General features: G+C 39.9%; 1 protein-coding gene across 1 annotated transcript; it reads left to right on the forward strand.

Annotated features, from left to right (window-relative positions):
- Positions 1-5,182: 5,182 nt before the first annotated feature.
- rnd1b (Rho family GTPase 1b) lies at positions 5,183-13,165 on the forward strand. Its single transcript, XM_020929934.2, has 5 exons — positions 5,183-5,302; positions 5,735-5,822; positions 12,136-12,245; positions 12,377-12,511; positions 12,805-13,165. Exons 1-5 carry the CDS (start codon positions 5,183-5,185, stop codon positions 13,048-13,050), a joined length of 699 nt encoding a protein of 232 aa, XP_020785593.1. The 3' UTR covers positions 13,051-13,165.
- The last annotated feature ends 338 nt before the right edge of the window (positions 13,166-13,503 follow it).

A 13,503-nucleotide genomic window follows, 5' to 3' on the forward strand; every position in this document is an offset into this window, starting at 1 on the left:
GCCACAGTAAAGATCAAGGTAACATAAGATTAGATTATTTACTTCCTCTTTTGATAAATGCTTAGTTCCTCCTGTGACATTTGTATGCTGCCCATGCAGGAGAAGCTGGTGCTGTTGGCTGGAGTCAGACAGGAGGTCTACATGCACAGGGTCCAGGATGCCACTAGGGGGCAGCAGTACACCTCATGTCTCCGTTTGGAACACTCAGGAGAGAGAAAGGTGCTCTGTAGTGGCGGGATACAGCCAACAGGAGGTGCTGCCCGGCAAACCCCTCTCCCTGTTCCCACTAGACGACTCAGGGCCACTACCTACAGCTGCAGGGATCCAGGCAGAGCACCACACCTGCGATACAGGAAGTCCCACCCACCTGGTCATAATGCTGAGCCAGCCCATGTGTGTTTGGATACAAATTTAGACTGACATTAGCTATTTTCCCAGTAGCTCCAAATTTATTCAGTTCCCTATTCTGAAAATCTGTCACCAAAGAGTGCTGTAAGTCTTCCATCTCCACATTTAACCAAATGGTTCCTAAAGGCACAATTGTATCGAAATTTGTTGCTTTTCTGGGTGCACAAATTATGAGTTTATTAACTTGATTCATGTTTTTGTTTGTGTACTTATATATAACTATTATTTATACCTATGGTTCACACTATTACACACATATCTGCTGTAGTAATGCAAAGCCATGCATGATACACACAGACTGTACATCAGCCATTTACCCTATATGCATCTTGGTCACAACTGTGAATGTAGGAAACACTGGTACTTTTGCTTTGTACTTAAGTCATGCAAGCATATATCATAATATGCACTGTTACAAAGGACAGGCCAAAAACATCTTTCCTATAGTCATTATAGAGATGAAAGAGATGTCTACTGACCTCTATCACCACAACTGATAAATAATAGTTGTGGATGTCTACTGCTTATTAGAGCACATCCACAAATGTGTTATGCAGTTGAAAATGCATGTAGTGTAGTGTAATAATGTATGTATCATTATCACACACACTTATGCAGTAACATACACACAAACATCTCATCTGTGTAAATAACCTGTGCACGACACATTATACCCACACTTCATCAGAAGAACCTCAGGAGCTTCATGAGCCGGACACTCTGCAGACTCACAGTGTGACCTACATACATTTATATATGCATATACCCAACCTGTACATACTGTATATTCAGTGAGCTGATATATTTACTGTTCATTTGGCCAGAGTGAATATTTATTTATATATGTTATTTATGAGCACAATGCAGTATATTTTTTTTTCCACAATGTTATAGATCCTCTGCTAATTTTTTAACTATCAAAAAACATTTATTTCTGAAGACCAGGCTGGAAAAATAAGTACACAGAAAGCACAGTATGTTCCAGGGAATATTAAACTCACTTAGCAAAACTGAAATGCAGGAATTTGTACTAAAAATCAACTATCCTCTTGATATTGGAAGCACAATTTTGTATAACTGTATTATATTTATTATTATTATTTAATATTTACAATACCTATTTCACTCGCCTGAATCCTGTATGCAATACAAAGTTTAGCATTACCATACACTAGCCAAGACTATCAGTGAAGCTCCTCACTTATGATGGGCTGTGAATGATTGCACTAATATCATTTCTGCTTTATGATGCAATAATGCACAGTGTTATGCTATTGCTTTAGCCACTTCCAATACTGAACAACTATCTGGTCCAATGAAAATCAGTCAAAATCAGTCATTTTCGCAGTCTTATACTGGGTGCATCTGTTGTCAATGCCACACTGGACTAAAGGGGGTGAATAAAGAAAATGTTTAAGTAATGTCTTTGTATGAGGTCTTCATTGTGATGGTACCCTCACCAGCAGAGGGCAGCGGTGACAATAACATCCCAAAAAGTGGGGGCTTGATTATGGGTGTACAAAGGCAACGTGACAGAACGATCTGCCTTCTTATGGATATGCCAGTAAATGTTAGATTGTTAGTTTGGTATGAGGGACTGCACAAGCAATGACAAACCTGGACGTTGACTTTTTCTCTACTCACTCCAGACCCTCCACAAACGCACGTGTCCTCCTTGGTGTTATCTTGGGTGTGGATTGGGACCTCAGCGGTGTGGCCTGACACAGCAGGTGCAACGGGTTGAGGTGTCACTATGGTCTTACACACCTCAAACGGAGAGGTGTCACTCTGTTTACTCACAGCCACCTGTTTGTCTGTCCCACCAGCTCCCTCAGCCACATACCCTCTAGTTATGAGCATCTTTTTATTTATTGAATATGGTCATTGTTATTGGTTGAATGTAACGAAGTAAAAGTAGTAAAATACTGTACTTAAGTATATATTTTAGATAGCCTATGGATAATTTTTTTAATCCACTTTACTGCATTTGAGTGAAGGTATCTGTACTTTCTACTTTTTTAACTGGACTGAAAAGTAGAAGTACTTTTTTATTATTGAATGAGACCTGCTGAAAAGGCTGAGGGGTTTATTTTTAACAGGACTTGCTTTAATACTTTTACTTAAGTAGATTTTCTCACGTGATACTCTTACTTGAGTAAAAGTACAGATGCTTCGGCATCTGTTCTTTAAGTAGCAAAATAGATTACTTCTTCCACCACTGGTCATTGTCTTTTGTTATGTAGGAAAATCTGGGACCATATGATAATCTGTAATGCAGTAGTTTAAACAGAAAGTTATATGACAGACAGTTAAATTATTAATTTTACTTTAAACTGATTCTACAACAATACACTCCTCCAGGACTGTGAAAATGATGCAACATGAAACGTGAAAGGATGCTGTGGAGGGCCCATGGTCAGAAGGAAATTGTGACAATGGGGTTATGCTTATATATTATGTCCACAACTATTTAAGTTTTTGGTACTCCATTTTTATTTTTATTTTTTTGCTTTTTAATCATCAATGTTTTAGTTTTGTTGTTATTTTTCATTACTCTTTTTTGTTAAAACATAATTCATATTTAAATTAATCCCACAGTATGATCTAACACTTTCGGGGTCCAGTACTGGAAGCTTTTTAGGCATTCCAAGAAAATGACATTTGAGGTTGTACACTGCATGAGTTGACAACCCTAGATTCTAATCTTCATACAATTTAGGGACTTGAGACTTACTGTAGGGGAAATGTATTACCAAAATTCATGACGCAGCTTCTTAAATCCATCTTACTGACAAAGCACATCCATTCGTCCAACACAATCTTATTTTAACACCAATTTATACTGGTGATTCAGGCTGTAATTTCCTCCAGACACTTAAACCATCTGATTAAAATGACAAAGCCATTTCATTACAGAGAGCAGAAATGTAGAAAATGCAGTCTATCAGTTTTACAGCAGTGCTCATAAACAAACGCAGAGACGCAGGGGCACTAGTGTGTGGCTTATCCCAATGAGTTACAGTACAAGGCTGTAAAAGTCAGACTGGCCCTGAGTGTGTGTGTGTGTGCGTGTGTGTGTGTCTGTCTGTGTGAGGGGGGGCATGAGATATGTCCCGTTTGATGACACTGGCCAAATTGCTTTGACCCACTGGGCTAGAGGATGCTGGATGCTGCTGCTGGGATACTAATTGGCAAGAGTAAGTAAATTAGATAGCGGGTTGCCAGGTACAGAGGAGCAAGGCTAATAGACTTTTATCTCTTAATACTGGCTCCTTTGACTAGCAGTGAGATGTCATTTCCCCACTGTAACAGCCTGCAGGGCGTGAAGAGGTTTGTCCACAGCAGGTCTGACCAACAGACCCCAAAACAGAAGATAGTCACAGCATGTTTTCAAAGGTCAACATGAGAAACTTAAACTACTCAGGCCTTTGATCACAGAGCATTCAAATTGTCGGGCTCATGTCTTATCTGACACTTTGAGCAGGGGCACGGGAGAGAGTGATGAAGGCTTTTGTGCTGGTTTTACACGAAAGACTATGCTCAAGATGTGGAAATCAATCATCAGTAGTCATTGATGGTCAAGTATTTTCTAATGGCTCACAAATAAAAGTATGACTGCCAAATAGTGCAAAGATACTCTGAAAATGTAAAATGATTTGTCTTATAGTCTACTTATCATAATATGAATTGTAGCACAAACAGATGTATCTCTGCAAGAATAATTAAAAAGCAGTTGTGGTGGTAACTTTATAACCACCTCAGTGTCCAGGCAGGGAGTTTTGCCCATTTAAATAATTCAGAGGAAAGCCAGTCCTTCTTGATCTACTGGATTGATTGTGTGTCGGGAGATTAGAGTAAACTAATTAGCCCACAGTGGAGAGGTCTATCAGGCCCATTGTTCTGAGGACTTGAGGTATGTCATTGATCCAGAGCCCAGTCAATCTAATCAAATAATCTGAAAACCACTAATGACAGCACAACACATGTACCACGACTCACATCTCTCAGAATACAAATGATAAAAAAGGTCACAAGGACACAAGACATTTTACTATGTCATCTACAAATGCTATTTTATCTGCGTTTTAAAGTTCGTATATTTTTAAAATTTGGTATCAAAACATTCCTGTACCAGTTGACTGTGTCAAACTGATTTGACTGATTATGTTACAATATCATGTCAACCATACAGTTTTATCATCTCAGGAATATGGTACAGTAGTGGTAACTTCTGTAGATTACTTGAATAAAATAATAAAAATCCTTTTACCAGTTAATTTCTGCCAGAAACAAACAATGAGTATTATTTAGAACGCTGCTACAAATATGGGGAGCAGAGGTTATCATTTATCTTACAAAACCAACATTGTGGGAGATTTTGGGGATGGACCTATTCAGTTATCATGGAAAGTCTTTTCGGTTTAATCTTTTCGTCAACATGAGTCATCGTATTTCCAAACTCCAGTTTTATATTTCAGTGCAGATTTGTGCCGCTGTCTGTCGCTTCTCCTTGTGCAGAGTGGTGTTTTGGCTCTGTGGGGACAGAGCACGGTGCAGTAATGTGATGTTATAAAGCCTGCGGAATGGCGTGCTCCTATTGGCTGCCGGCCCTCCGTATAAAGAGCCGCAGTGGCAAATTAAATCAGATCAACTGCGGCTTCAGCGTGGGCAAGCACACACTGGGACGCGCGCTCTGCACGGGGAACATTGACGGATCTCTTTACGTTTTCCTCTTCACATTTTATAGCACCTTTTGGACTATATTTTTACCAAAATGAAGGAAAGGAGGAGTACGCAGCCGCTTGTTGTGAGGTGTAAACTGGTGCTGGTTGGAGACGTCCAATGCGGAAAAACGGCGATGTTGCAAGTCCTCGCCAAAGACTGTTATCCAGAGGTATGTGGCACTTTAGTTGATGAAACAGAAGATGCAACTTATGCACGTGAATTGGCGACTACAGGATTTTTTTTTTTCATTAGAAAACGGTAAAATGGGCTGCAGTTGTGTGTTGCGTTTGTTGCAGATGATACATTTCATGCGCAATTCCTCTATCAAGTCATCTCCCCCAATGCCATGATAAAACACTCTTTAGAGAGATAATTGTTGGATTTATAGATGTATTTTCCTTTATGTGCTTTAGTGTATATATCTCTTGAACTGATTGATTACCCCCAAGCCCTTGTATACCAGTACACGCTGTTCTTGGGATGAGTTGGCTTATCAGTGCATGTTTTAATAACGCGCTTATTAGCCGGACAAATGTGATTATGTGACCGCCTGGCTGACACGGTCCCACTAACGACAGCGTCTTGTTAATTGCCTCACCAGACGTACGTGCCCACGGTGTTTGAGAACTACACGGCCTGTCTGGAGCTAGAGGAGCAGCGCGTGGAGCTCAGCCTCTGGGACACCTCAGGTAAATGACTACAGGCTACACGCATCCTTTATGTCTCTATGGGCCCCTCTCAGACTCCTATTGTCTCTGTGCCACTAGTGAGATGGCTGTTGAGTGTATGTTTAACATTGTGTCATTCGGCTCATTTCGTTTTTCTGTGCATAATTTATTTTTATATTTATTTTATCTCTTTTCCTCCTGTGGGTCTTCTGGATAAAATTTGATTTACTTCTTAATTACATGGTTTAAAATAGTTGCTGTAGTGTGTTCCTTGTCTGTTTTAGTTGTAGTTAAGGTCACAATATGAAAAATTGTCTGAGCTTTTATCTTAGTTTCAGCTCAGAAGTCATTGCTTCATTTGGCTTATCAGATGATTGGGTGTACATTTTTGAAGCACTCAGTCGAGCCTAAGTAAGTGATCTAGTTGCCCAGCTTGATCACTTCCTTCTTTCCATGGATTATCAATTATTATCAATGATGCATAGCTTGATTCATCTAAAGACTTATTTGTTTATACTGAGAGAAACAAATGTGAACCCTCTACTTATTTTACAGTTATCGATAATCTATTTTATTGGCAAATTCTGTTGTAGTCCTCACTATACACATGTGAACAATGACTTTAGATTTGAATCACACTTGTTGATCTACAATCATCCATGGTTCAAATAACTAAATTTCTTTTGTTACTGGATGTGTTTCCCCTGCCTCCTCTGCACATCCATGTTATTACTACATAGTGAAATTAGGCTCTGAGACTGTGATTCCTTCTGCCTGGTTTGTCCTTCTCATGCATCATATGTTCATTTACACTCTAAGCTTTAAAAACAGGGTCAATGTGTCAGTGTGGGTCTCCCTTGGGCTGTTGTGTGTTGACCTGAATATTACAAACACTGCTTTTTGCATCACCTGTTTGATTCTGCCTCTCCCTCTCTCGTCTCTCTCATCTCTCTCCGTCTCTCCTCTCTCTCCTGTCTGCTTTCTCTGGGTCACAGTTTCGCTCACACGTTTTGCGCATAAAATCCTTTACATAACAGCTCCAATTGTGTCAGACGACTCTGCATGTGTTTACTTACTCCTCGTATATTCACGCCCCCTCATTATCAGACAGGCAGGAAGGAGAGTGTAATTCCCCTGTCAGACCAAATCCTGTGCTTTTTAATCCTACGCTTTGGACCTCATGCCGGAGCAGGTCCTGGCAGGACCACTGGGCCGGGTTCCCGAGGTTTTCTGGAGCAGACGGACACAGAGGTCTGGTCTCTAAAGTTTGCTGACCTGCATTCTCCCCCATATGCTCACTCCAGGACGGCATGATGCAGAGGATTAAGACCCGCCTGTGCGCCCCACTGACCCAACAAGTCTGAGATGCCACATTTCACTTTCAGTCTTTAAACTCTTTGGCTCCTGTCATTTGGCATATTAAGCCCCCCTTTGTTTTCTTTGGCGAGCATAATAGCAACAGAGAGCGTCAGTGTAATTTGCATATGTTGCCCCTCAATACATGGAACAATGAACACAGCGGAAAAGACACAAATACTTCCGTTTACGGTCAACAAAACAACAAACAGCTGACATGAATGAAGACAATATCTGTTCACCTTAAGAAATACACTGTATACACTATAACTCCAGAAATATTTTCCATGACTCCACTAACTAGGGGTCCAAAGCAAAACATCTCTATATTTTTTTCATTCCTCACAAATTATTTGATATGATTAGTTTTTTTAAAAGAATACAAAATTTTGTTGAATTCAAAATTACCCCAATTCTTTCTTACAAAGTCTGAACTCTAATGGATCTTGATTATATTAAAATTGCATTAATTGTAGAGCCCTATCAGTAACTGACTATCATCCAAACTTGTGCAGTTTTGGGAAATCCTCAGTGATGATCAGACTCTGGCTTATTCAGGTTATTGGTAATATGGTAGCCTACAGTCTGCTCATTGTAATTCTGTCTAATTGCGTGGAGTGACACTACTGGTGGTGTGTCCCAGGATCTGAGTGTGGCTCCTCATTATCCCGACTCCCCTGCATTGATTCTCTGACCTCATCACCGGACGGGCGGTCCTTCCTCCCCCGGCCCACCTCGGATTTATACAAACTCAAATCGATGGGCCCGTTTTAATCAGCCTGTGCGCGTCACATACAGAGGAGGGCGGCTGGGGAAGCCCTGAAAGCAGCTCATAAATACTGAATAATGGATGTTTCTATAGTGTTAGTGGGTGATTTATAAGGGCTTAAATGGTCTCGCTGACAAGTCTTTGAGTTTGATGTATATTTAGTTTTCTCTCTGATACAAAGAAGATTGGTCCAGATTGACACTGCTTCCAGTTTAGGTAGATCAATGAAAGAACTAGTAACTGAGTATGACTACTCAAAGACTGCTGTCCTAAACCTGGATAAATTGTTTTATAGAACCCTACATACTAACTCCGGACTGGAAAATCCAAAATCGCATAATTCCAGAGTCATCAAATAAAGCAGATTGTAGCATTAGCAGATTAACTTAATTGAGTAGGATGAATGATCAGGGTTACATGGTCTTATTTTAGTCCTGAAATACTGTAGATCTAGACCATTCAGGAAAAGTCCAACTTTGAAATTTTTCCAGTATTGCCATTTGTTCAAATGAGTATCTACTTTTGATATTAGTTTATATTAATTAATTAATTAATTAATTATTTTTTTTTTTACCGTTTATTGTTTTTAAGTAAAAAAAAAAAAGCTCAGGCTGATATAAAACATACTGCCCAAACTGATCTAAATTACTGTAAGTTATTTATATATTGCTAATATCATTTATACTGGTCCCTCATCCCCTTTGACCCATGTTCCATCATCTGCCCCTTCTTACCATTTACTTCTCCTTTGGTCCAGTTTCATTTTGCCCTGGGCTCTGGTTCATTCTTACTCTAGACTCCTCCTCTCCTTTTGGACTTGGGTAATGCTTTGTACTTTTCCTCTGTTCATCTGCCTCTCATTGCTACTTCAGTGTCTCAGAAACTCCCCATCTGCTGTGGAGGCCTACTGTCAAGAAAGAAGCAGAAAAGCCCATATTTCGGCCATATTTGCTGCATGTGCATTGATCTTTGCGGAGGGAGGGGTCGGGGGATCTTGTGTGATAGCAGACTGCAGGAGGTGAAGGATTAATGGCACAGGAGGATCTTTTGGTCCCCTTAGAGGGCTAACTCTGCTCCACCGCCTCTTTGCTATTGGCGTTTCCCTGCTGTTTCATCCACTTAATAACTTGGTGAGGTGTCAGGAGAGCGCCACTAAACCTATTATTACACACTGGTGGTATGATCTACAGCAGCCATGTCAAAGCCAAGACTCAGAGCATGTTAACTCTGGTCACTGATAGTATGGGCTTTTAGACTTGGTTTTCAGTAGATGGTGTATATGGAAATAATAAATATGACATTAATGTTTATGGTGAAGAAGTATGAGGAGTGACTGAATATTTCTAGCATATAGACAAATCTGTTATTCTTTAACTTTGGGATAATAAGCATCCAATTAAACAAAGCATGTATTTATTAGCTGATTGATTCTGGCTGTAGATTAATTTAGATCTTGTCCATGTGTGTATAATTGTTATCAAATCCTTAAATAAAGTGTGATGTAAGACAACATACGATATACTGTATAAATAAATTCAGAGAGCAGGAAAGGAAAGAAAATTAATAATAGCAGAAAGACTTGTTCCAGTCCCTTGCGAGATTTCCCAGCTTTTTTACACAATAGTATTCTAACCACTAGTTCAGTTGCTTGCATGATGCTGGTTTCAGATTGTATCAGTGACTACAAGTTTACCCTGCTTTTATTTATTCTGATCAAATCAAAGCCATTACTCACTTACAGTCTAATTACAACATTGTTTGCTCTCATTAAGATTCCCATTCACCAGCACTGCTCTGTGAAATCGAGGCCGTCACATTGTAACATGTGTCAGTGTTTCTGCTATAACTATGCGAGCTCTGCTAATGAATCACTCTGCCTGAAGGTCAAAGCCATTTCTCTTTAGCCTTGACAAGACTTAAAAACACCTCGGACGTGTCTTTGCTCCCTGTTTTCTTCCCGGCAGGATAACTCGTCTGTCAGCTTTAATTGCACTGTCTCGTGGACAGTGCACAGTGCTCCTATTGATCGCTGCATTTAGATCAGTGGTGGTTTAATGCGCCCTCACACCCAGGGCAGAGTGTGATAACCCCACAAGATGGGGGAGATTTAGGACTTCACTTTGCCCAGACACAACATGCCACAACAGAAAACAGCATTGTTTCTGTTTGAATGGAGGCTGATGGCCTCACTCTAAACTTTTGTTTGTGGCTCAAGGTGTAACTGTTGATAACAGACAAGTGGTTCTTTGCATTGAGGGAGTTAACGACTGGTCTGTTTACAAAGCTTTTTGAATTGTTTTAGGGTGAACCTTTAAACTAATTTACAAATAAGGCTGCTCCCATGCTGCATTTTTGCTTTTCTAGGTTAAATAATTTATCATTTGCATTTGAACGCTGGACCAACAGGAGCAGTGCAGTACCTACAAATCTTATGCTAGGCTTGGTCACACCTGCCTTAGCTGGAGGATTTTTACCTGTAATATCACTAATGATTCACAGACATGCAGTAATACAGACCCAAATGACTGTACAATAGGCTACTATAAAATTGAAATGAAATTTTGGATAGCTGTAGTGAAATTAAAAAGAAAAGACAATTTGTAGCTGAATTTGATACAGAAATACTCATAGCCACACATGATCACCTTGACTAGTATATACAGCAATGTCAAGAATAATTTCAATAAATATATGCAACGTATTTTATAACATCTATAAAGTTTGTCTTCTGAGCCACATCCTTGCCCCATTGTTTGCTATTGCTGTTGTGTTTGTTTGTTGAAAAAAAAATCTGCTGGAATTTGAGAGCAGCTTGTCATTATTCTGCTCACAGTGCCCGGCAGCTGGCAAAATTCGGTTTTATCCTTTGATAATGTGGAAAAGCATTAAGTATTCATGAAAGTGATCTATATGCACAGAGCCAAGTTGCAGGCTACTGTTTAATTTGCCCTTCCCTGTTTCCTGATACATTGTTGTTTCTCTGCTGTAAATCAATTAACTTAGCGTTGTGCAATAGCTAATTAGTCACTGCTTTTGCTATCAGTTACTATAAAAGGAATCACATTTGGGATTCACAAACAAGCTAATCCCATTGAGCTGTGTGTTCTGTAGCAGGAGATAGCAGGATGTTGCATACCGCTGGCTAAACCCAAACTTTAAATCTTGTTATAAGTGAGCTTTTTGTTTGTGAGGGTGCTTATCTGGGTATAGACCTGAGGGATGTCCCCAGCACTGTGTGGGTGGGTGGGCATGTGGCGGGTGTGAACTGATTGATAGGCAGTTAAGTCTTTATAGAGCCAGCGGTGGGTGGAATGCATGATGTCGTAGTCAGTGGATTCCAAGGCTGTTGCTGTGGTAACAGAGAGTGGAGGTATGGCGTGCCTCTGGATTTTTTCTTTTTAGGAGAGGGGGGATGGCATGCTCACTTGGAATACTACTTGATTTTGTATGACCCCCACCCTTTACTAACAATAGTAAAGGTTTTTTTGTTTTTGTTTTGTTTTTTTGCCTTTTTATTAAAAACAACAAAATTACCTTTTAAGAATAAATTTTCTTGTTTGGAGCATCATTATTATAGTTACAGTTTTATATTCTGCATCTTTCAGTGTTTAGAAAAGTGCTACATAAATCAAATTTATTGTTAATTATTATTTTATTATAGTTTTCCAGATAGAGCTGTGCAATTAAATACAATTTTAACAAAGATAGTATTTCTTTCTGTTTTTATACAATACACAATAGAATACAGAATAGTATACAGTAATAGAATAGTTTTCTCTTAGCAGTAAATATTTCAGTCAAAACCATGCTGACAATACTGTTCTAGGGCAAACAATATTTCCCAAGATCAATAGGGATTTAAGCGTTCGATATTCATCTTCCCTTTAGCCTATCAGACGAGCCGACAAAAGAGCAGTTCCAGGGACAGGAAAGTGGATCTCAGCGGGAAAAATCCGATCTGATGTTTCCTAATTCTGCTGCTGGATTCATTGTGCATGGTCTTTTTATGGTTTACAATGACCCTTAAGACCCATAGTTACTGGGTTCAGTGAATGTTATGATTAAGAAGATGAATGTTTGCTCTCATTATTTACTTTTGTAGTTTGTTAAGATTTTAAGTAATTTAAGTATTAAAGTAGAATTTAGTAATTATTAAGTAATTTATTAAGATCTGACACATTGTTAATCATGACTTGTTTTGTTTTGCAGGTTCGCCATACTATGACAATGTGAGGCCCCTCTGCTATAGCGATTCAGATGCAGTTCTGCTGTGTTTTGACATCAGTCGCCCTGACACTGTGGATGGCAGCCTCAAAAAGGTAACCAGTCTCACTAAAACAAAACAGATATCCTCAAATGATCTCTTTTACTCATTACTGAACAAGCAATAGCGATCACTGATCGCCTCTGTACCAACATGTATTGACTCTTTATGTTTTGTTCTTTGCAGTGGAAGAACGAGATCCTTGACTTCTGCCCCAGCACACGGATCCTTCTGATTGGCTGTAAGACTGACCTGCGCACAGACGTCTGCACCCTGATGGAGCTGTCCAATCAGAAACAGACCCCTCTCACCTACGAGCAGGTTAGGAGAAACTAAATACAGTTGTTGTAAATTCTTCTTGCTTACTAAAAGTTAAATTCTTCATAATTGTAAAAAAAAAAAAAAAAAGGGGGGGGGGAAATTCAACATGTTTTCAACATGGATTCAATATGGATTTTATAGTATGTTATGGGTCCCAAGTTTGACTAACCAAATACATTTTAGAGTAGATTCTTCTCAGTGACTTAATCAAACAGTGAATAACCTGAAATGCGTAAATTATATCTGTTGACATAAAGCATATACATTCATTCTGCTCTCCTCTCTTATCCTAGGGCGCTGCTATGGCCAAGCAGCTGGGTGCCGAGGCCTATCTAGAGTGCTCCGCCTTCACCTCAGAGAAGAGCATCCATAGTGTGTTCCGCACAGCAGCTTTGGCCTGCATCAACAAACTCCAGGCAGTCCCAAAGCCCAGCCCTACGCGCCGCCTATCCAAAAGACTGCTGCACCTCCCTAGCAAGTCAGACCTTCTCTCCTCCACCTTCAAAAAGGAGAAGGCTAAGAGCTGCTCTGTCATGTGAGTGGACGCCATCTTGGGCTTCCAAAAGGTCTCTCCGAGCCCCTGCCTCTTTTGGTCTTGGGGAAGGGGGGGTGGGCACGATTTATCAGGACGTCCTGCTGAATCCTTCCCCTAACCCCCCCATGAAACCTAAACACCACATCAGAACAGGTGGACACTGCACTGTCCACTTGCTCCTGAACATTGTAATGCACATCTGTCATTTATCAACCTCGACCTGCTTTTTGAAGAAACTGTTGTATTCAAGGTTCGGACATTGAGCTGCCATTTTTCACATGCAACAGAAAGATACTACAATGTTCACATTACATGTTGAGTTTGTCCAAAATTGGAAATGTGCAACGTGTGACCATAATATTGATGGGGAAAAAACTCTAATAATTCAATGTATAACTAAAGCTAAATCTAGCATGAACCAATCAGGAGCAAGTACTGTCCTGGACATCTCTTCTAG

This window comes from Boleophthalmus pectinirostris, unplaced genomic scaffold (assembly GCF_026225935.1).
Source record: "Boleophthalmus pectinirostris isolate CB_2022bp ecotype Guang Dong unplaced genomic scaffold, ASM2622593v1 HiC_scaffold_8, whole genome shotgun sequence".
Taxonomy (NCBI): Eukaryota; Metazoa; Chordata; class Actinopteri; order Gobiiformes; family Gobiidae; genus Boleophthalmus; species Boleophthalmus pectinirostris.